Below are 22,135 nucleotides of genomic sequence, written 5' to 3' on the forward strand. Positions count from 1 at the left end.
CAGGCTTCGGTATCAAAATATTTGTATTGAGACGATTTTGCCTGATGCCTAGACAGACAATGGTCAATGAGGAGGTTTGTGTTCTTTTGTCTTCTGGTGATATACTTAATGATACTGGCAATATTTTGGGCCAAAAACCTGATATTGGTGAATGGTGACTAGATTGCCATACTCTGCATAGTGATGTCAAGTTGGAACTCGAATGAAATTGTTTGATGTAAATTTGTAAAATTAATTTGCAGTGTAGACAGTAGACTTTAAAAAAATGTTAATGCATTTTCCTGGTGTCCATTGCAATGTTTATAAATTTGATGTTTGTTATATGTGCAACTGGATTGCATTATGTTGAAGTATGCATAAAAATCTATTTACTATTTTTAATTTTCAGATTTCTTATGAATTCGTATTTTTTGTTTTTGCATACTCTTTTTCATTGTTTATAAAGTCATTCTAGTATTCTAGGTGATAAATATCATTATTATTATTTGAACATATTATATATATATTACGTAATCATTAATGTCATGGTGTCACTATCAGCTAACATAGAACCACTAATGATGATCTTCAGACTGCATCATCATCAATGTGAGTGTGAGCCTCACTTTGAGGATCTGTTGCCCATGTTTGTTCTTTTGTGCTATATTGATATTAAACATTAGTATTTAATTCAGATTTTGTCTTATAGCTTGCAATTGCTATATATAGTAGCTTGCAAATTTCATGAGAGATGCTTTTTATAACTTGAACTAACTTGATATTTTGCTTTTTTTTGTCAATGTTCTCTTAATCCTCATCAACAATCCTCACAGTTCTCGCCCTTTAGATGTTGGCAAATGCAACGCAATGCTGAAGCCTTGATAATATTTCAAGTGGTACTACAAACATGAGTGGCAGAAGGCAAGGAGGGCTCCCTTCCACTCCAGCTCCTTCAGCTACTCACACCCCTACTCCCAGCCATGAGATCAACATTCCACCTTACTTGTGGCTGGACAAACAGGTATATACAGTATTATGTACCTGTTGATGTGCTATTGCCATCTCTCTTGTGTCAACAAGAACAGGTACACTATTACCTGTTTCTAATGATGTCTGGCTAAATATGATGTACTGCTCCCGTGTGGCTAAACATCAGATATAGCATTGATTGTTTTTATTCTCTTTTGCTTGTATTTTTTAAGAGTTAAAAACTCAATTTAAATCTATCATTTTTATGTAAGGGGATTAAACAATGATCATGCTCAATTATCATTGGAATTATAGAACAAAATGGACAACAATAATAAAGTAATGCAAACTTTTGGTTATAAATCTTTAACCATTTTTTAGGTATGGACCCCTGGATAGATTACTTTTTGAAGTCTATTACTGCAGAGTTGTATTGACATCAATCTGTGTTACACATAGAAGTTGTTGCAACAATTTTGTGTGATGCATTCATCTTGTTGATGCATCATTTTTGTGAAATGCATTACTTTTTTATGCAATACACGTGTGATGCATTGAAGTTGTTGGTGCATCGTGGCTACTTTTGCAGGAGGTGGTGCAGAGGGAGCTGGAGGAGGCCAGGGCCAGGGCAGTTCAGATGGAGAAGACCATGCGCTGGTGGAGTGACTGCACTGCCAACTGGCGTGAGAAGTGGAGTAAGGTTGGTATTACATACGCGGCCTGCTGGGGCTGTAGGTACCTATTATGGGAAGTTAATAACGTCACAAGCTAGTGCATAAGATGGCTAGTGTGAATTGAGGCATCAAATTAATTTTTATTTTATAATTGTGGATAAAAACTTGGGAAAAACCATCATCAAGTTTAAAAATATAGCACTTATTCCAAAAAATCATTATAAGCCATAATTTGTTTCTATATTTTGATGACATGTAATTTTCCATGTTTCAGAAGTGCTCTAAATTATATTGATTAGATTATTAGTTTATATTGTTTTTGAAATGCTAAGCACTGCATTGGACTCAATATGAGGCTTCTGTGGCAGGTTCGCAGTGAGCGAAACAGAGCTCGGGAGGAGGTGCGACTCCTGAGGATGCGGCTTGAAGGCGCAGCTATCTTCTGTAGACTATAGAACCTCATGGCCAAGGTATTCTTGTTAAGTGAAGCTATCTTTTGTAGACTATAGAGCCTCATGGCCAAGGTATTCTTGTTTAGTGAAGCTATCTTCTGTAGACTATAGAACCTCATGGCCAAGGTATTCTTGTTAAGTGAAGCTATCTTCTGTAGACTATAGAGCCTCATGGCTAAGGTATTCTTGTCAAGTGAAGCTATCTTCTGTAGACGATAGAACCTCATGGCTAAGGTATTCTTGTTAAGTGAAGCTATCTTCTGTAGACGATAGAACCTCATGGCCAAAGTAGATTTGTTGTTTATTAGGTACCGCAGACTGCAGTACCGTATGGCCAAGATAGTCTTGGTGTAGAGCTATTTTAAAGCGGGTTTTAAGAGTGGTTGTCTGTTGGGGAAGGTGGAACAGAAGAAAGATGCTTAATAGTAAGTTCTGACATTATAGTGAACGCTGATTCATGCTGCTGGTTACGAGCATTAGAATATGTAAAATAAAAAATATTTAGTTTGTAATTAGCTCTATTTTGAAGATTGTATTTTTCTGTGGGAAAATTTTAATCCTTCTTTCTTCACTTATTTGGTCAAGGGTTCAGAACCAAAGAAGAAATCTTATTCACCATCGTTTCAAACCTAGTTTATATAATGCCATAATCTTGGCTTAATTTTATGGGAATTTTTTGAGCCTTGTATTTGGGTTTACAGCCCTGGATGGAAGCAGCGCATTTTGAGCTCCTAGGAAATCCCTCAAGCCTTCTTGAATAATTTCTTAAAACTTTCTTATGTAGTTTAAGTGCAAATTTTTCTACTTATTCGATTGGAAAAAGATTTAAGAGTGTCAACCTTTACCAGCCTGTGCTAACGTTAACTGAATGTTCATGCCGAGGAAGCTAACTAATAGGTTTCGTGTTCTAAAGAACTCTCTGTGAGAAAAATTGCGATTGCCAATTATTTGACTTTTTGGGTTTACACTTCAGTTTAGTTTAGTTTACCCTTCAGTTAAGTTCAGTTTCAGTGAGTTCTGTTAAAATTACTTGGACATTTAGGGTTGGCTTGAAGATTGTTTAGCAACGCAACTAAAGTAAAGCCTAGTATGAAGTAAGTCTATCAGTCTGTCGCGAGCTTCCAAGAAGGCGCTATAACAAATGAATTAAATGTTTTAAAAAGCTGAAATTTATGTGTACGAGTGATGAAACACAATATTACTTCATTTCATCTTTTAGCGCGTTTTATAGTTTTCCAGGCCTAATTTCGAATGAAAACAATGTACAGTAATGCCTTGCAGAATTACTGTACGGTAACGTAGTTGAGATAGGAAAACAAATTTTCTTCATAGTTGTGGAAGAAGGTTGGATCGATCCTTTTCATTTATTCATTCCTTTGTATACCTAATTCTGTATCATGTTTTGATTTATTTTGGTCTGTTCCTCTATTTAGTAATTAAATTTTACTACCCTCACTAATTTATTTTAGAGATTACCTCACAATTAAGGGTTTTGTCACGCTAGTGACCTCTGTAGTGCATGTGTGGTCAGTCTTCAGGTCTTTGTATTCATAATACGTCAGCTTAAATGCCAGTTACGTGAAAGCGTTCGTAAAATGAGTCGTATTTTGTTTTAAGTGTAGTTATTCAGTCTATATAGTACTGAATGAGAATGTTACCGAAGTTCAAAGAAATTGCTATTTGGTGAGCTCGTACCGGAATTCAATATGTTTACTGCTTAAATACAATGTCAAGTGAAATATTGTAAATCCTAACGACCTTTACGATTGAACTCTAACTTGCATTGAACCATGTGGATATAATAGATATTACACTGTAGTTTTCAGGTAATAGCACATCAATGCTGCAAGTTATCCTAATGGTGCCGTATCCTACGTGCATGAATAACGATTGTGTGACTTTTTAATTACATGAATAGTTCTTATTACATTTTTGCATTGCTGTGATTTTAGGAGGTGACAGTTCTATTCCTCTCAGACTACGGCAAAAAATGTCAACTTCTTTTCCCTATATATTTCTTTCTGAGATAAATCTGTGTAAATTTCTCGAAGTCACGTATGTAAAAAGGCATCAAATAAAATAAAATGACTGGAGATGAAATAAATGCAAATTCATATTAATTACTCATATAAATTCTTGCTTCGCTGTTATGAAGAATGAAGAAGCTTGCTTTGTTGTCAGGGTCTCGCCGACGAGTCTCCTGAACGCGACGTGTCGTCGGTAGCCGCGTCTCAGCTGCGCCGGCAGCAGCAGCGTGAGTACTACCAACAGGAGCACAAGACTGAAGGTGAACCAGAATCCGGTCAGCTCGTTGAGAAGCTTGCGTACGGCCTCACCAGCAGCAGAGCTGACCTCAGCAACCAGTGCAGCGTCGTCCAGCAACGGCGCATGTCAAATGAGCAGCAGCAGCAGCAAGAAGAAGATGAGGATAACGCAAACATGGAGAGCAGCTCTGGGGATGACGAGTCGCGGGCACATGTCATGGCAGAAGGCAATAATCCCATGACTTCTAATGAGAGGCGTCGTCACTCTCTCAACTTAACTCCTCCTCCTCCCCCCACGACACCACACCTAGTGGAAGGTAACACATCAAATACTGACGTGAGCCACGTCTCGTCGGCTGCAGCGTCAGTTTCGTTGCTCGAAGAGTTGTTTGGTTACGGGGTGGGCTTGGAGGGCCTGAGCTTGTCTCCTGAAGAGGGCAGTGCGGCGGTGGCCATGGCCGCGGCCATCAACTCGCGCCAGACGCCGAGCGAGCAAGTGAAGCAACTCATCGCTCAACATTTCCTTAGCAAAGCCTGGACTAGTCCTGCCTCGTGCATGGGGGCCAACGAAGATTCTTCCCTCCAGAGCGAAGGCCAAAACACGGATTCTGGTTTTGATTCACAGCGACCGCATTCTGGGAACACAGATGCACGTCTCGTGCCATCCAATTCAAATTCCTATGAAGGATTTCATTGCTCTGACGAGCCCACCTCCCCAGAAGACGTCGTCACTCACGAGACAGTGTTAAGGAAGTCAGGTTTTGATGGCGCGTGTGGCAAGTCTGGACGTGGGAACAGCGCCCCTCGCTCGTCCCCCAACAACTCGGCTGATCCTCCTACAGGTTTGTGTTGCTGGTGTAATAAGATGCCGGGCATCCAAGACGCTGCGGCTGCTGCAGCTGCTGCAGACTTGACTGGCAGCCTCACTAGGCAGGTTTGTTTGCTGCGCATGCAGCTGCACGAGGCTGCGCGCGCCCTGCAGCTTGAGAGAGAAGAGCGCTGCGACTTGGGCACATCTGCTGCTCGCTATCAGACAGAGGCTGCGGAACTGCGTGCTGAGCTTCATAACATCCGTTGCAGCAGACAGGAAGCGATCCAGCAAGTGGAATGTGTACGTTCTCAACTGCAGCAGCTGCAGCACCAACAACACCAGCAACTTGTGCAAGAAACCGCTGCTCGTCAGATGGCTGAGGCCAAACTGGCAGAGCTGCGTGCGGACATCGAAAGGCTCCAGCAGGAGAACGCGGTGGAGTGGAGTCGTCGGGAGCAGCTGGAGTCCGAGTCCCTGAACTGGGAGCGCAGCAACAAGGCTCTCAAGGCTCAGGTTGAAGAACTACTGGAGCGCCTCAAGCCTCTTGAGCAACTCAAGTCTGGCAGCAACAACGGGCGCTCAGGCAAGAGTGGCGACGCTGTCCAAGACGAAGTGAGCAGCTTGCGTGAACAGCTATGCGAGCTTAACCTCTACGTTAGTCAGTACAAGAAAGCGCTCTCGTGCAAGACCGTCGAGTGCGAACACAGCGTGCGGCGTTCCGAGCAATACGAAGCAGAAGTGAAGCGTTTACGGGCGCGGGTCACAAAGCTACGTCAGGACCTGGCCAGCACCCAGGACGAGCTGGACACCGCCCATAATGCCGCTCGTCGCCTCACTCGTGCAAGGGACGAGCTTCAGGACACGGTCGACACGCTGCAGCTCAAACTTAACCACATGCAGTCGCGGCTGCGCTGCACCAGCGCCGCTGTCGTGTCTAGTCGCGCCAGTGCCTTGAAGAAACTCCTGCCTCACTGTGACACTGATGATGATACCAACTGATCACGTGACGTGCTGTGCTAAAGAACTCCATTCATCAGCTGCAATACTTGTTACATGGGATTTTTTTTGCACCTTGCCACCACCAATCGCACGAATTTTAGCCAAGTTAAGTTCGAGCTGACACTAAAATTCAACGTTCAATCGTTCATACATGATCAATTATTGACTTACGACTCCCAAGACCATGTGTCCCGCAACTCCCGTCCTGTTCAGTCCTGACTTTCATTGAGATCCAACGGCAGCATTGAATTTCTATTAGCAGCAGTGCTTTATATAAAGTGTGTCATTGCTATATGCAAATCGGACCATTGCTGATAGCAGATCGTGAACAGTAAGCGGATAAGTACTGTAAGCAGATAATGAACTGTAAACAGAACGTGTACTGAAAGCGGATGGTTGCTGTAAGCATATCATGTACTATATAAAGTATTTCATGATAAGTTTGTAGATGGAATTAAGATTCTTCAAGAACTTGACACTTTGCTAGAATATCTCCATCTATGTTTGAAGTGCCTGGTAAGGCCCGTTCACACTAGGGGCAACACACGGGCGTCAAGCGCCTCACCGCCCCTCTGTGCAGCGTCTACGTACGCGTCTTGTGGGCAGCGAAGCGATTGACGAGCTAGCGATTCACAGGCGCCGTGCCTCATGCAACACACTCAAGCGATGCACTCAGTTGACGGCTGTCTCTGGTCTAGCGAGGTGGTCTGTATACGCTGGTCTTTCACTATGTCAACTAACGCCACACTTGTTTGGCCTCACTCTCTAGTAGAGAGGCTAATTGATCTTTGTAAAGACCATGAATGCCTGTAGAGAGTTCAGTCAAAAGAGTTTAAAAATCGAAATGCAAAAGAACAAGCTCTGGTGAAATTAGTTGAAGTTTTAAGAAATTTTCGTGTACAAGTCACCATTGACGAGGTTCGCAAGAAAATTCATACGTTGCGTTTGCAATTCCATCGTGAAATAAATTTCATTGTAAATGAATTCCATTGCATATGAAATCCATCTCAATTCCATCATCCTGCTTCTGGATGAGTGGCATTATTTTCTTTAGCAGGCTGTCAAACAAGTCCACTGGCAGTCTAGTATAATTTTGAAAGTCTGATGCATTCGCAACTGATAATTTTTTGAAAATGTAATTGTGTCAGCCCCCTCTCTTCTTTGCAACCATTTTTTTCACCCAAATACGGCGACGCCTACATCTTTTCTTAACAGCAGCACACCCGAGAACAACGGCCTAGAGCTCAAATTCGAATATACCAGTGGTTCCCAAACTTTTTCAGGCTGGCGCCCCTATTGGCTCCCCAGTGAATCTCTAGCGCCCCCCTGCTGACAGACACATATAAATAAACGCCTTCTTGATATTAGTTAGCTGCAATTTTGAAAGAGAAAGGTTAAACACAGATCTTTCTAGAGTCCCCCACAGATCTTTCCACCGCCCCCAGGGGGGTGATATCGCCCACTTTGGGAACCACTGGGATACACCCATACTCACTGACGTCTAACTGGCAACTATTCTTCAAAGCGCGCGGTCTCGAGCTACCGCGTACAAAAATAAGTGTGAACGGTTGTGGGCGGTGAGGCGCTGCAGCAAGCGCCTAACCGCCCATGTTGCCCATAGTGTAAGCGGGCCTTAAGACTTATTTCTCGTCCTTGAAGTATTTACTGTTCATTATTGTTTTTTAAGGACTAGATAAGCTGTCGTTATTATATTTAATATCTAATCATATTTCCATCTCTTATATTGACCTTCCGTCCATATGGTATTTACACCAGAGTGATAATAATGTAATTAATATTCTTATGTGGCATTCCATGTAATAAAGCAACAATTAGCAAGTCTCATTGTATATTCTCCAAAGGTAACGTTGCCTGGAATTCAATTAGTTAAGGATGATCAAATCTTATTGTTACTTAACTTTGTTAGTGAGAACGCGTTGTTATTGATCTAATTACTTCTTTGTTTTACTCCTTTAGTTGTGTTGTTAGTGATCTAATAAGTATCTTGTTGTACTGCAGTTGTTATTTCAGTTGTGTAATTAGTTTCTGGTAAGTGTTTAGTTATAACCTAGACCTAAGCTCAACTAGACATTATTATTTTTATTAATTATTGGACAGCTGCAAAAATACATAACTTAATACCCAGTTGGTTCTTCTAGAAATTGTTCTTTAGTGAAGCACAAGACGCTATCAATGAAAATCCCGTGTTGAAATTAGCTTCCGTACACGTTGTATTGTTAGAAAAAATTTCCAGATGATTGTTAGAATAAACTTGTTTATTTATGTCCGCTTTCTGAGTGGTTCCAATGAGTGAACTAAATCTAGAGCTTGTGTAGCCTTTGACTGCTTGCAATTATCAGAAGTTTGTATATAGCCACTGATTGCGGATTATCATAGCGATAGCTTATCAGTTACGTGGATATAACTTCGACATCATTCAGCGTCTCAGTGCATTTGCTAAATTTACAAGTTATTCCTATGCGATCTCTCGCGTTTGTTATTGGTCATAGACATCGTAGATGGTCTTGTGACGAAGAATGTGCCAAGCATATCGTGATGTATTTATGAAAAGTGGTGCATGAAAGGGAACTATTTGTAATGTGTTCTATGGATTTAGAGTCTCATAATCCCATTGATAAGGGGTTCAAAAAGTTGACATTACGGACAATTCGTAGTGAAGGTGCGACTGCTATGTAATGTTAGAGTTTCATGTAGTTGAACTTTTGTGGTCTTCTTCAAAACTTGCCTTTGCTGTTATTGTTTTCTATCACAAATTTTTGATAATCTCATGTAACTGTAGGTACCTGATCTATGTGTCTTCCAACCTCGGTGTTAAAAGCTACGCAGTGTAAGAAGTGTGTGGTCGCCTAATTTTATGATAGATCTTGTCTGCTCCTCGTCTTTTAATAAATAAAATGTTTTCGACCATGACTGGTTGTGTTTCAATTAAACGTTTATCAAAATGAAAGATTGTAAACCTGATGAACTGATTGCCAGGCGATGAAATGGCCTTTTTAGCAGCGTTTAATTGGCTATGGTTCTGACTTCTACAGGCTTTATGGAAATAACTGGTCGCTGGGTAATACATGCTAGTTTTCTTACGTACATATTAATATAACCTTTGTACTTACTTAAATTAAATGTTTCCTCGAAAGAAGCGAGGCATTTTCCTCGAGTTCAGCCCCAGGGACAGACACACCAGACAGCTGTGGTCCAATTATCTTACTACTAGCGTGTATTTTGGATGGATATAATGTATAATGAGGACCCAGTTGACTACAAACCTGTATTAGTACGGCTTGTGTGAGTTGTGTCTGAAGAGGCCACCTGCGATCTCTGGGTCTCCCTAGCAGCAGTGTTATGAACAAATAATTTACTGCAGTGTTGCATCTTCAAACGAGTTTCGTCCCGAAGCCAGTAGCACAGAATCGTCTTATCACAAAAAAAATATTCGCCATAACCTCCCTTATCTCACTTATTTCTTGACAAGCATCTTCTCTCCTGACTTCTGTTTACTCGCATCACCGTTTCTGGCATATTATACGTGTATACTTCTTTCTGACATCTTGTACAAGAATCTTCGTTCTTGAACTCTTTTGCAAGCGTCTCTGTATCCGACATCTTTTACAAGCATCCCTCTTCAGGGGGCACTTCTGGGCATGTGCCCCCTGAAATAAGCGTGTCTGTGCTCGTCAGAAGTCCTATGGGATTCCGCGCTCCTAGGGGGATTGTTCCTGAGCGCCCCACCGTTGAGCTCGCGGTGTCTGACTGCAGGCCTCAGTTGTGGGGTTAACTTATTGTGTAGGTAGGATTCCTTACATTAAGTTATTATGTAGTTAGGATTCCTTACGTTTCCCTCCTCTGTCTCTCTCATGCGGGCGGCCGACGTCCCGTGTAAGCGACCTCTTGTTCGAGTGTCTTAGTTTCTGTTGCTTGTCACCTGTCCCTCCCTGTCACTTCGTCTCTTTGAGATGCTAACGCTGCTTCTTGCTTGCTGCCTTCAGTAGGCCGGAGATTTGAAACCGTAGGCTCCTTCTGGGTGATGAACGATTTTGATGCGAGAAATTAGTAATAATTGTATCTTGCACCTCGTAGTGGACGTACACGCTTGAAACACTGCCGCATTTTACTCTTATGTCCTAGCAGGCAATTTACGTCGTTGGCTCACAACTTTACCCGAGACTGCTGCTATGATATTTTTTAACTGCAATAGCGATAGCTTCTTATTCATATAAGGATCTTCCTCTCTATGGCAGCCTGGCCATAGAGTCCTGCCATCACTAGTCGTTGCTGAATATTTTCCTATCTTATGCTTCTTCTCAAGCAAAATTATTTTACCAGTCCTATGTTCTGAAAAAGTTTCAATTTCAATCAAAATATTGAAAAATTATGCGATGTATAATTTTTGATATTCATTTGTACGCGTGATGCATATTCCAGATTTATTAAATATTGTTTCAAACTGTTTCTCTAACAAAAAATGACTTCCCTGAGGGGCAACCTTCAGTTGCTTCTGGGCACGGTCAGTCACTCTGCCCTGACGCGGCACATATCTCGGGAAGCTCACTCTGCAAGATTAACTAGCGGCGCACACTCTGTTCACGCTGTTAGATATAAACATTATGCCAGACCATATCTAGACCTTGTGTCTAAACCGCTTTATGGTTCACTATTACACTGTAATTTACCCACGGGATTTAGAAGCAATGCATCAACGAATCTTCTCGTGCCCTTTGGTACTGAAGGTTTGGTTCGCTCCGGATATTGCTCCTTGTTTTGTTTATCGCATCAATCTTTGTCACGGAGTCTACATAGCAGCAGTCATGTTGATGTGTTGCGGCCGCCGTGCCAATTGTTGACTTCGAGTGGCCGCCAAACTTCGACGACTATTGGCCACCGAACTTTGACTACGATTGGCCACCGAACTTGGACGTCGAGTGACCACCAAGCCTCATTGTCGAATGGCCGCCAAGCCTCATTGTCGAGTGGCCGCCAAACTTCGACGACTATTGGGCACCGAACTTCGACATCGAGTTACCGCCAAGCCTTGATGACGAGCAGCAGCGCTGAAGTCCTCGATGCTCCCTACCGCGGAGCGAGCGACCATGGCAACCGCATCGCCGTCTGCGACGTTCTGGGCCAGCACTCCTACAGACAAATCTTGGCGCGCAGGTTTGTGTCAATAACACAACAATAAATTTGACAATTGTGACTTTTCTACGCATTATAACTGTAATATGATATTAAGTATTGTTCTCGTAGACTTTTTTTTATTCGTAAGAAAGTTACAAAGCTTGCAAAATTCTTTATGGCGCTTGATATATAAAATATCAAATGGCGGGAATTTTTCATCTGACGAAGAATTTGAATTGTGGCTATTTATTAATATTAAGCTGCAAGTAATCAAAATGAACCTAATGAATTTATTTATATGTTAAATGGTAATTTTTCCATCAAATGATTGTATTCCACGATTTGATTTGTCGAGATTAATCATTTAAATTCATTTTATTTTCTTCCCCATTTTAATCGCAATGAAAAGCTCCATGTTTTTGTTCTACATCGGTTAAATTTCCGTTCCCAAGGTTCATTTAAAAAATATATTGATTATGCCCATGATGACAGGGTACGTGGGCACCCCGCTGCCGGGGGTGAGGGTGCGCATCGTGTCAGGAGGACGCGTGCTGTGCGAGGGCGACGAGGCGGCTAGCGTCGTCACGCCGGGCGCCGAGGGCATGGTGCTGGCTTCATCATTTTCTTTCTTATATAAATCTGTCATAATATCGCATTTAATTGGTGAATTATTTTGATGAGATTAAATAATTAGGAAATATAAGGACATTTTTAGTATAATATTTAGTAATGATCTATAGCGGTATGTTGGTTCAGCACCGCTATAAGCTAATTAAGTTAAACGCGAAGAGGGATTTAGACGAAAATTAATCGAGAGAGACGAGTGTTAGGAAAGTGTATTCAAGTGTAGATAACCGTATGTTGCACCTGTATAATGAATGAAATACAATACGAATTAAGATGAAGTCGATCTTAGGTGCAATCAATATACAGGGTGTTTCAGAATTAAGTAACCCTTTTAATTTGTTAATAAATAAAAAACTAAGAACGTTATGAAGTTGAAACTTGTTTTATATACATGTTGCACGTGTTGCAATATTCATCTTGTTTCATGAAAATGTCGTCATGTTGGCCGTCTGGATGACTGGTCATATCGGTGGGAAGTCTCGCGATGTCCACTGTCTTCTGAACAACTAAACTCGAAATAAACTTTAAATAAAAAGTAAAATTAACGACTTTAATATTTAACGATCAAGACCTTACTTTCAGACTTCAATATTCACCGATTAGGAATGAATATCGGCAAGGATCTTCATAATTCGCTATATAACGATGAATGATCAAGATCTTGCTTTCAGACTTCAATATTTACCGATTAGGAATGCAGATCGGCAAGAAGGTATGAAACACTTTAACGTATTTCTGTATACTTTACAGCTGTGCCGCTATGCCCCCAACACCCGCAGCTACAGCTGCAGTACTTCCTGCAGGACAGCTGTGCTGCAGCCGTCCTCTGCTGCCCTTCTCTGCAGCAACTGCTGCCTGACATCCCCAACATACAGGTATTATCGGGCTATAGTCCTAAATTTTTTTCTTATTCATTTTTATGAGAATTTCACGGTTCTATGTATCCGTGTCCGAAAAACGTACCGTATAAGTGTTCCATGGTTTGAAAACCATAGAATAAGTGTTAATATTTTTTTTTTCTTATTCATTTTTATGAGAATTTTACTGTACCATGTATCTGTGTGTTTATATTATACCTTTTTCATAATTTTTGAAAGGTTCTCGAAAATTATTTGTACCACTTCACTGACGGCCGTGAAATGGACACTCGCTGTTTTTGTTCTATGCACAGCTTTGCTCGTATAGTTGTAAATAAATTTAAATAATCACTTCTGCTCATTGATAGAGGGTTTAAAAGTTTTTTATCTTGCTGCCCATTTCAACGTGAAACAATAAGATTCTTCCTCATAGTACAAATAGTGTCTTCATAATATAAATGTATTATATATTATACATCCTTTTATTATATTATATTTATATTATTGTATTATATTACATACATCCTTTTCTCCTATAAAAAATACTGTAGATCAGCCACAAGTGCGGCAGTTTATCCCAGCTTGTGAACAACATCATCAAAGCGTACACAATTTTTATCTAAAATTATATATGTAATGTATAATTTTGCATGCGCTTGTGAATAACATCATCAAAGCGTACACAATTTTTATCTAAAAATTTTTATTTAGTGTATAATTTTGCATGCGTTTGGCAGACGGTCGTCTTAAGCGACACGTCGCGATGTGACATCGCCGGCCAGCCCCACCAGGAGTCCTGTACCAGGTCCTCTTTTGGACGCGTGCCCGCGGACCGCAGCGCCCTCATCCTCTACACGAGTGGCACCACAGGCGACCCCAAAGGTGAGTCAGGTAAATGCCGGACCGTTGAAGGTGAGTCAGGTAAATGCCGGACCGTTGAAGGTGAGTCAGGTAAATGCCGGACCGTTGAAGGTGAGTCAGGTAAATGCCGGACCGTTGAAGGTGAGTCAGGTAAATGCCGGACCGTTGAAGGTGAGTCAGGTAAATGCCGGACCGTTGAAGGTGAGTCAGGTAAATGCCGGACCGTTGAAGGTGAGTCAGGTAAATGCCGGACCGTTGAAGGTGAGTCAGGTAAATGCCGGACCGTTGAAGGTGAGTCAGGTAAATGCCGGACCGTTGAAGGTGAGTCAGGTAAATGCCGGACCGTTGAAGGTGAGTCAGGTAAATGCCGGACCGTTGAAGGTGAGTCAGGTAAATGCCGGACCGTTGAAGGTGAGTCAGGTAAATGCCGGACCGTTGAAGGTGAGTCAGGTAAATGCCGGACCGTTGAAGGTGAGTCAGGTAAATGCCGGACCGTTGAAGGTGAGTCAGGTAAATGCCGGACCGTTGAAGGTGAGTCAGGTAAATGCCGGACCGTTGAAGGTGAGTCAGGTAAATGCCGGACCGTTGAAGGTGAGTCAGGTAAATGCCGGACCGTTGAAGGTGAGTCAGGTAAATGCCGGACCGTTGAAGGTGAGTCNACTTTAAATTGTTTATCTTAGTGAATTATTAATATTTTTATACCTATTTTGTTATTCATAATATAAGTTAGCAATATCGGTGTTGAGTCCGAGTTGGCATATCGCATTACTTATGTTGATGAAATTTTCGTTGATCATTTATGGTGAACGCTATTCTGTTGATTCTTTCTGTTGATATATATTTTGTTGATCAATATTTTTATAAACATGGGTGTAAGTTGAGGAACATTTTGTTTGCTTTAACGGCCGTACCGCAGGGTGGTGATGACGTGACGTTTTAACGGCCGTACCGCAGGGTGGTGATGACGTAACGTTTTAACGGCCGTACCGCAGAGACGTTCGCCGCACTTTTCAGCATGTCAGCAGGCACGAGCTCTACGACCTAACGCCGGTAATTATCTTGTCGTACGACGACCAATCTGAATACAGCATCTGTCACTGGATTTATATTGCACTGGGTTTCAGTTCATTAAACGTCAGTTCACGTGGATAAAACGTAATTTTATTTCAGTAATGATCAGTTTAAAAAGAAATGCAAGTTTAAAATTTAGAAAAACCAGTGAAACAGACATTCATATCATTACTCAGATGACGAAGTTTCTAAAGCACAGCCACGAGTTATAGCGGTAAGGTACAGTATCGGTAGTCAGAAGAGCAGAGTGCGTAAAAGTTATATACTCACTGTAGGGCTGGCGGGATACAACACAACTGACTAACCGACTCTCAGCCACTCAGACCTGATCTTGTACTACGTCGCTGAAGTACGGTTCGATATTAATGTTACTAAGGCGGCTACGCCAGACGTGGCTGCACTAAATACACACGGTTACGTACTACAACAAAAAATATGCACGCTACATAAATAACGAATGCTGCTAATAGTGAACGATCATCATCGTTCACACGGCAGTGAAAGGCGGGTTAGTTGAAGGTGAGTCAGTTAAACATGAGTCAATAACAGGTGAGTCCATTTTAGGCGAGGCAATGAAAGGTAAGTTAGTTAACTGACGATTTTTTCCGGCAGCAGATGATGATACCGGAGCAGATGATACCTCTGTTAGCTGATAGAGGTTGTCCGTAGGATCAAACTCAGCTCAGTCAGCTGTTTTACTCTACGGAAGCAGGAATTTAAGCAATTTTATTTTAAATAAAGGCCCTATAATTAATAATGATTGACCTGGCAGGCGTAGTGCTGACTCACGGCAACCTGAGGGCTCAGATGGAGTCGCTGGTGGCTGCGTGGCAGTACCATCACAGCGATGTGGTACTGCACTGTCTCCCTCTGCACCACACTCACGGCATCATCAACGCACTCCTCACACCCCTCCTCGTGGGGGCAAGGTAGCTTGTGGTGCTCAGCAATTACCTAAAATTGCTGATTATAGTGAATTATTAATATTTTTGTACCAATTTTGTTATTTATTATATAATTTAGCAATATCGGCGTTGAAGAACAGGCCGAGGCAATTACTTGAAATTGCTGATTATAGTGAATTATTAATATTTTATACCAATTTTGTTATTCATAACATAACTTAGCAATATCGGCGTTGAAGAACAGGCCGAGTTGGCATATCGCACAACTTATGTTGATCAAATTTTCGTTAATCACTTATGGTGAACGCTATTCTGTTGATTCTTATTGTTGATATATATTTTGTTGATCATTTATGTTGATCAATTTTTTTTATCAACATGAGTGTAACATAAGTAAATTTTTTTGTTTTCACCAACAAAATAAAGTTTTTCACTAACCAAACCAAAACAAGCCAAAGTTTGTTTTGGTTTGTTTTCACCGTCGATGACGTAACGTTTTAACGGCCGTACAGCAGGGTGGTGATGACGTGACGTTTTAACGGCTGTACCGCAGAGTGGTGATGACGTAACGTTTTAACGGCCGTACAGCAGGGTGGTGATGACGTAACGTTTTAACGGCCGTACGGCAGGGTGGTGATGACGTAACGTTTTAACGGCCATACCGCAGGGTGGTGATGACGTAACGTTTTAACGGCCGTACCGCAGGGTGATGACGTAACGTTTTAACGGCCGTACCGCAGGGTGGTGATGACGTAACGTTTTAACGGCCGTACCGCAGGGTGGTGACGTAACGTTTTAACGGCCGTACGGTGATGACGTAACGTTTTAACGTACCGCAGGGTGGTAATGACGACCTTCCGGCCTTGTCACGTGTGGTCGCTGTTGCTGGGTGGTGACGACGCAGAGCACGACGCCGGTGACGTGGTGGCATCACATGACAGTGCCGTGAACGTGTTCATGGCCGTGCCCACGATGTACGCGAAGCTGCTCGCTCACTACAGACAAAACTATGCGCAGTCGCAGCACAAGCGCACGTATGTGCGTGCCACGTGCGTCCAGAACTTCAGGTGAGCTACTCTGGTGAACCTTCCAAAGGGAGCGTGTGAGGAGGGAATATATATAGCGGTTTCAGCGTTTATTAGGCCGTGGGCCTGTCGCCGATTCTTAACATCGCAGAACATTCACAGCATTTTGCGGTCTCGAACTCGCAACTCGCTGCTACAATTCTGCTGTGCTTAACCGCCCGGCCTCCTCGCCGATTCTGACCAGAAACTGGCGCACAGAGCTGGGATCAAACCCGCGCCTCTCTGCGCCAATCTTGGTACTCTGAACTTTAACCACTGGGCCACCCTGCCCAGGGAAGGGGAACTTGTGTACTCTGGTTGATAAATGAGTACCTGGCTTGTCCAGGGTGTTGTGTAATGCAATAAAATGGTTCTGACGGGTCAGTGAGCCAGTGATGGTCGTAGAACTACCAGTGGTACCGAGTGCCCGGAAAAACTGACCTATCACCCCCCTCCCTAGTCGCCACTACCAGGACGGGCAATTACAACAACAAGGGGAGCTTGTGGGGATGCATAGGCGGAGAAGCTGTGTAAGCGAGAAATTTTCAAGAGGGAAGCGTTTGACGATGCTGCGTGTGAGGGAAAATTGTGTTATGAGTATAATTATGTCATTATTAAACAACACTCAAGTGTAGGTTCCGAGGTAGGAAGAATTGTGATGTGACGTGATGGAGTTGTTACAGGCTGATGGTGAGTGGCTCGGCGGCACTGCCGGAGTCGCTGCTGGAGGAGTGGCAGCGCGCCACGGGAGTGACACTCCTCGAGCGATACGGCATGACGGAGATCGGCATGGCCCTCACCAACCCCCTGGTGGGAACACGGAGGCCTGGTGAGTGGTGGGGACACGGAGGCCTGGTGAGTGGTGGGGACACGCAGGCCTGGTGAGTGGTGGGGACACGCAGGCCTGGTGAGTGGTGGGGACACGCAGGCCTNGCCCTAACCATGCCTCTATGACGCCGTAACCATGCCTCTATGACGCCCTAACCATGCCTCTATGATGCCCTAACCATGCCTCTATGACGCCCTAACCATGCCTCTATGACGCCCTAACCATGCCTCTATGACGCCGTAACCATGCCTCTATGACGCCCTAACCATGCCTCTATGACGCCCTAACCATGCCTCTATGATGCCCTAACCATGCCTCTATGACGCCCTAACCATGCCCATGATGCCCTAACCATGCCCACGATGCCCTAACCATGCCCATGATGACAGGGTACGTGGGCACCCCGCTGCCGGGGGTGAGGGTGCGCATCGTGTCAGGAGGCCGCGTGCTGTGCGAGGGCGACGAGACGGCTAGCGTCGTCACGCCGGGCGCCGAGGGCATGGTGCTGGCTTCATCATTTTCTTTCTTAAATAAATCTGTCATAATATCTCAGTTAATGGGGAATTATTTTGATAAGCTAATATAATTTAGCAGAAAATTTTTAGTATAATAAATAGTATTAATCATGCCCCGTCTGATTCTCTTTCTTATATAAATCTGTCATAATATCTCATTTAATGGGGAATTATTTTGATAAGATTATATATTTAGGAAATATAAGGACATTTTTAGTATAATAATTAGTAATGATCTACAGCTGTAAATTGGTTCAGCACCGCTATAAGCTAATTAAGTTAAACGCGAAGAGGGATTTAAACGATAACTAATCGAGAGAGAGGAGTGTTAGGAAAGTGTATTCAAGTGTAGATATCAGTAAGTTGCACCTGTATAATGAATGAAATACAATTCGAATTAACTAAGAATTTAAAAGCAAAGAAAAGTCCACAAAAATTCATATCTTTATAGAAAACGGTTCTATAGAAACGTCTTCTATAAAAATATGAATTTTTGTGGACTTTGCTTTTAAATTCTTAGTTAATTTGCGATTTAAGCAAACAAGTGATATAAACAATTCGAATTAAGATGTAGTCCTTATTAGGTGCAATCAATATACAAGGAAATAGTATTACAAGTTTGAGGAACAATTTAGAAGCTATTTAAGGGCTTACCCCAAACGTTGGTGGACAAGGCTGTAGTGAGGTTACAGTTAACTCAACTTACGAAGAGAGAAAAATTAATTTAGAGGTAGTTCGGATGTTTGCGAAAGGATTGATTTTATTAGAAAATTTGTAGATTTAATTAATTATAACCAAGTTTAACATTGGAGGCCGCTATAGATTCGTCTTATCAAGGTTGTCATTATTCTTGACGGAATCAACCTTTTATGTTTTCCATTTTTTTTTGTAGCTTTTTTCGGACAATTATCATGTATAAAATTATTTGTTTCGGAGAAATTCAGTTTAATGAAGCTTGTAATACAATTAACTGAACTAAAGAATAATGTGATATATGTCTGGACTAGTCTTTTCTTAAACACTGTGGTGCGATTAGTAAAGATTTCATATGCCTTAACGTTATGGTGTTATGGAAGGGCAAAAAGGGGTAAAACATGAAAAAGAAAAAAATTATAATTCAAAATAGGTGTCTCGAGAGTCGATAGGCGTATGTTCTATGATAGGTGTATGTTCACGTATATAGTGCTAATTTTTACGTTTTAACTGCGAAACTGTTTCTTAAGACCCTCCTTTTGACAGTTGTCATCAAATTTGCACGTTTATTCTCAAATTAAGCCAAAAATTCAAACTACTTGAAGCCTTAAATATTCTATCATGAGTGTTTTACGTATGTGTACAAAGTTTCAGAGAGATTGATCCATTAATTAGGAAGTTAGTTTATGAGAGCTACGGTCAAGAAAATGTGGGACTTCTGTGCCTCGTACTGGTGCCGCGTATATCTCTACTTATTCTGGGGCTGAGGTCATTCATATTCATCATTACATTCATCAGGTGACACGGCCGTGTACCAAGATGGCGCCTACAAGATCCTGGGTCGCACGAGCGTCGACATCATCAAGAGCGGCGGCTTCAAGGTGTCGGCGCTGGGCGTCGAGCGCGTCTTGCTGATGCATCCTGACGTGGCTGACGTTGCTGTCGTGGGTGCCCCCGACCCAACGTGGGGGCAGAAAGTAAGAACCTATGAATGAGAGGGTCACCTCCAGTGGGGGCAGAAAGTAAGAACCTGTAAGAGTTAATGAGAGGGTCACCTCCAGTGGGGCCAGAAAGTAAGAACCTATGAATGAGAGGGTCACCTCCAGTGGGGGCAGAAAGTAAGAACCTATAGAGTTAATGAGGGTGTCACCTCTCGTGGGGGCAGAAAGTAAGAACCTGTAGTAGTTAATGAGAGGGTCACCTCCAGTGGGGGCAGAAAGTAAGAACCTATAGGAATTAATGAAGGGACCAGCTCTCGTGGAGGCAGAAGGTGGGGCATATTGGCTGTTAAATGAAGAGAGGAACTCACGTGGGGCGGGAGGTGAAAGTTTTTTATGACTCGTATTGCGGGAATTACTCATATCGGAAACGGTAACTAGAAAGTTTGTTTAAAATGAGGGAAACGACGATATTTCTCCTTAGTCATTTCGTAAAACATGTCACGATTAGAGGGCTGTGTGAGGGCTGTGTGAGGGCTGTATTTGAAGTTGTTTGATTGTTGTGTGTTGGGAACATCATGTCGTTACCAAAGGTAATGACATCGAGCAAATACTCTTAGTTCATCAAGTAGTAATTTCTTATTGTAACTGCAGGTTATTCTAATACCAAATGTCGTGGACAACTATTGGCAAACATTCACAAAATATTTTCTACCATAAAATGTCAAAAATACACAGCAAGTTTGATGGTGATAATGTTTTATTTCAGATCTGCGCGGTGTTGGTACGGACGGGAGCGTCGCCCCTAGACACGGCGCTCCTGAAAAAGTGGCTGAAGGAGAGGCTTCCCGCGTACCAGGTTCCTGTCAAATACGTCATCCTCGAGGAGCTGCCGCGCAACAACATGGGCAAGGTCAACAAGAAGAAACTGCTTCAGGAAATCTTACCATTGTTGAAATGAACCGTGCTTTTTATGAGTTAATTCTCTATAAATTCTGCTACTCTACTTCTAAATCTACTCTATCAAATATATTTTACTCTGCAGCTGCGTTACAGCTTTCTAACTTCTTTAAAATTTTGTTATATGGACTTAGAATTAGGTTTTTCTAAGCTAGCGTCCTCGAGGTAGTTTTATTGCATCCTAGACTAGCGTCCTCGAGGTGTTGCTCATGTATAATTCACACGCCGCAGTCAAAAGAAAGTCTTTCATATTTACTTACGAACAGAAAGTGCTGAGAACATGAATTACGTTTATCTGCATTAGAAGTGAATATGCATATAGTAAATTCTTATATTGACTACAGTAACTGCACTAAGATTACAATGTACGTAATGTTAGTACTAATTGTATAATCAAATTATATTTGCTATGAAATTTCCAGACAAAGCTTATAATTTCCCTGATGGTCCAGCACGATGGCATCGGCGGTGATGAACGCTTCTGAATACGTCTCTGCTGGAAGGTTGTCCCCTGCGCGCCTTTTAAATATAATTTAAAGAAACTGATTTAAAAATTAAGTCTCAATTCTGGGGCCAATCCTTTACTCTCAGTTCTGCCATGATTTAATATTGTCCCACTAAGAATAAATTTTAAACCCTAGTAGTTAATAAAGTATTAAATTAACCAGAACACAGAACATATTGGACACAACCATTCACAATCTGGAGATGGAAATGCATCCGCTCATAAATGACAAGCTTTATGCACTATCCTAGAATTCCAGCCTAATAAGTATATTTGATGCGCGTCGCATCAGCCCCTATGTTGAAGTTATTAATTATTATTAGTTAAACTATGGTATTAGATTGCCCTAAATTCCAGTACACTGAGTATTGAAGTCTCGTCCTCTAAACTGAGCTTTCTACTTAAACCGGCACCGCATTTACTTGTCTCACTTATCTCTGTCTAGTTTTTCTGGCAACTTTTCCTTTTGTATCCGACCACCGGAGCCTTTCCTACCAACTGAGCCATAGCACATTCAGCCAGTCCACGCCCCAATTCAATACGCAATCAAAATTAATTAAAATTATCGATACATGTCTGCGCTGATTTTTTCTGCTAAGTGAAAGAAGAGGCTCAAGTGACCCCATTGTTTGAACAAGGTGATAAGAGTTGCACCGGTAACTATCGCCCTGTCAGTCTCACGAGTTTGCAAGCTAATGCTAACCTCCTGTCTATGATGAACGATTGGACTCGCCAGCTGGACGACAGCGATCCAGTGGATGCATTGTACCTCGATTTTTCCAAAGCAATTGACAGTGTTTTGTATGAGCGGCTGTTGGCCTGTTGCTTAATGTGAAGTCTTTGTGAATAGAAGGGAATGTACTCCAATGAATCAGAAATTTTCTAGTAGGTAGACGACAACGTGTCAGTATTAACGGAACCGTATCAGACTGAATAGAATAGAAGTGTCGGCATTGAAGAAATAGGCACATGGCCTGTTGACTGGGCAACAGTGCGCAGTGGCGTGACACAAAAAAGCGTTTCTAGGCC

At 42.2% G+C, this 22,135-nt stretch overlaps 2 protein-coding genes across 2 annotated transcripts; both read left to right on the forward strand.

Moving 5' to 3' along the window:
* Window positions 1-415: 415 nt before the first annotated feature.
* On the forward strand, window positions 416-6,955 carry LOC108679594 (coiled-coil domain-containing protein 102A). Its single transcript, XM_047881448.1, has 6 exons — window positions 416-588; window positions 827-1,000; window positions 1,538-1,648; window positions 1,991-2,053; window positions 2,294-2,308; window positions 4,256-6,955. Exons 2-6 carry the CDS (start codon window positions 887-889, stop codon window positions 6,146-6,148), a joined length of 2,196 nt encoding a protein of 731 aa, XP_047737404.1. The 5' UTR covers window positions 416-588; window positions 827-886; the 3' UTR covers window positions 6,149-6,955.
* Window positions 6,956-11,766: 4,811 nt separating this feature from the next.
* LOC108679595 (malonate--CoA ligase ACSF3, mitochondrial) lies at window positions 11,767-21,022 on the forward strand. Its single transcript, XM_047881445.1, has 10 exons — window positions 11,767-11,881; window positions 12,659-12,783; window positions 13,503-13,647; window positions 15,470-15,626; window positions 16,442-16,669; window positions 17,350-17,495; window positions 17,885-18,047; window positions 19,087-19,097; window positions 19,502-19,680; window positions 20,411-21,022. The coding sequence occupies exons 1-10, from the start codon at window positions 11,767-11,769 to the stop codon at window positions 20,600-20,602; spliced, it is 1,461 nt and encodes a 486-aa protein (XP_047737401.1). The 3' UTR covers window positions 20,603-21,022.
* Window positions 21,023-22,135: the final 1,113 nt, after the last annotated feature.

The sequence above is a fragment of the Hyalella azteca genome, unplaced genomic scaffold, assembly GCF_000764305.2.
Source record: "Hyalella azteca isolate HAZT.00-mixed unplaced genomic scaffold, Hazt_2.0.2 contig7995, whole genome shotgun sequence".
In the NCBI taxonomy this organism is placed as follows: Eukaryota; Metazoa; Arthropoda; class Malacostraca; order Amphipoda; family Hyalellidae; genus Hyalella; species Hyalella azteca.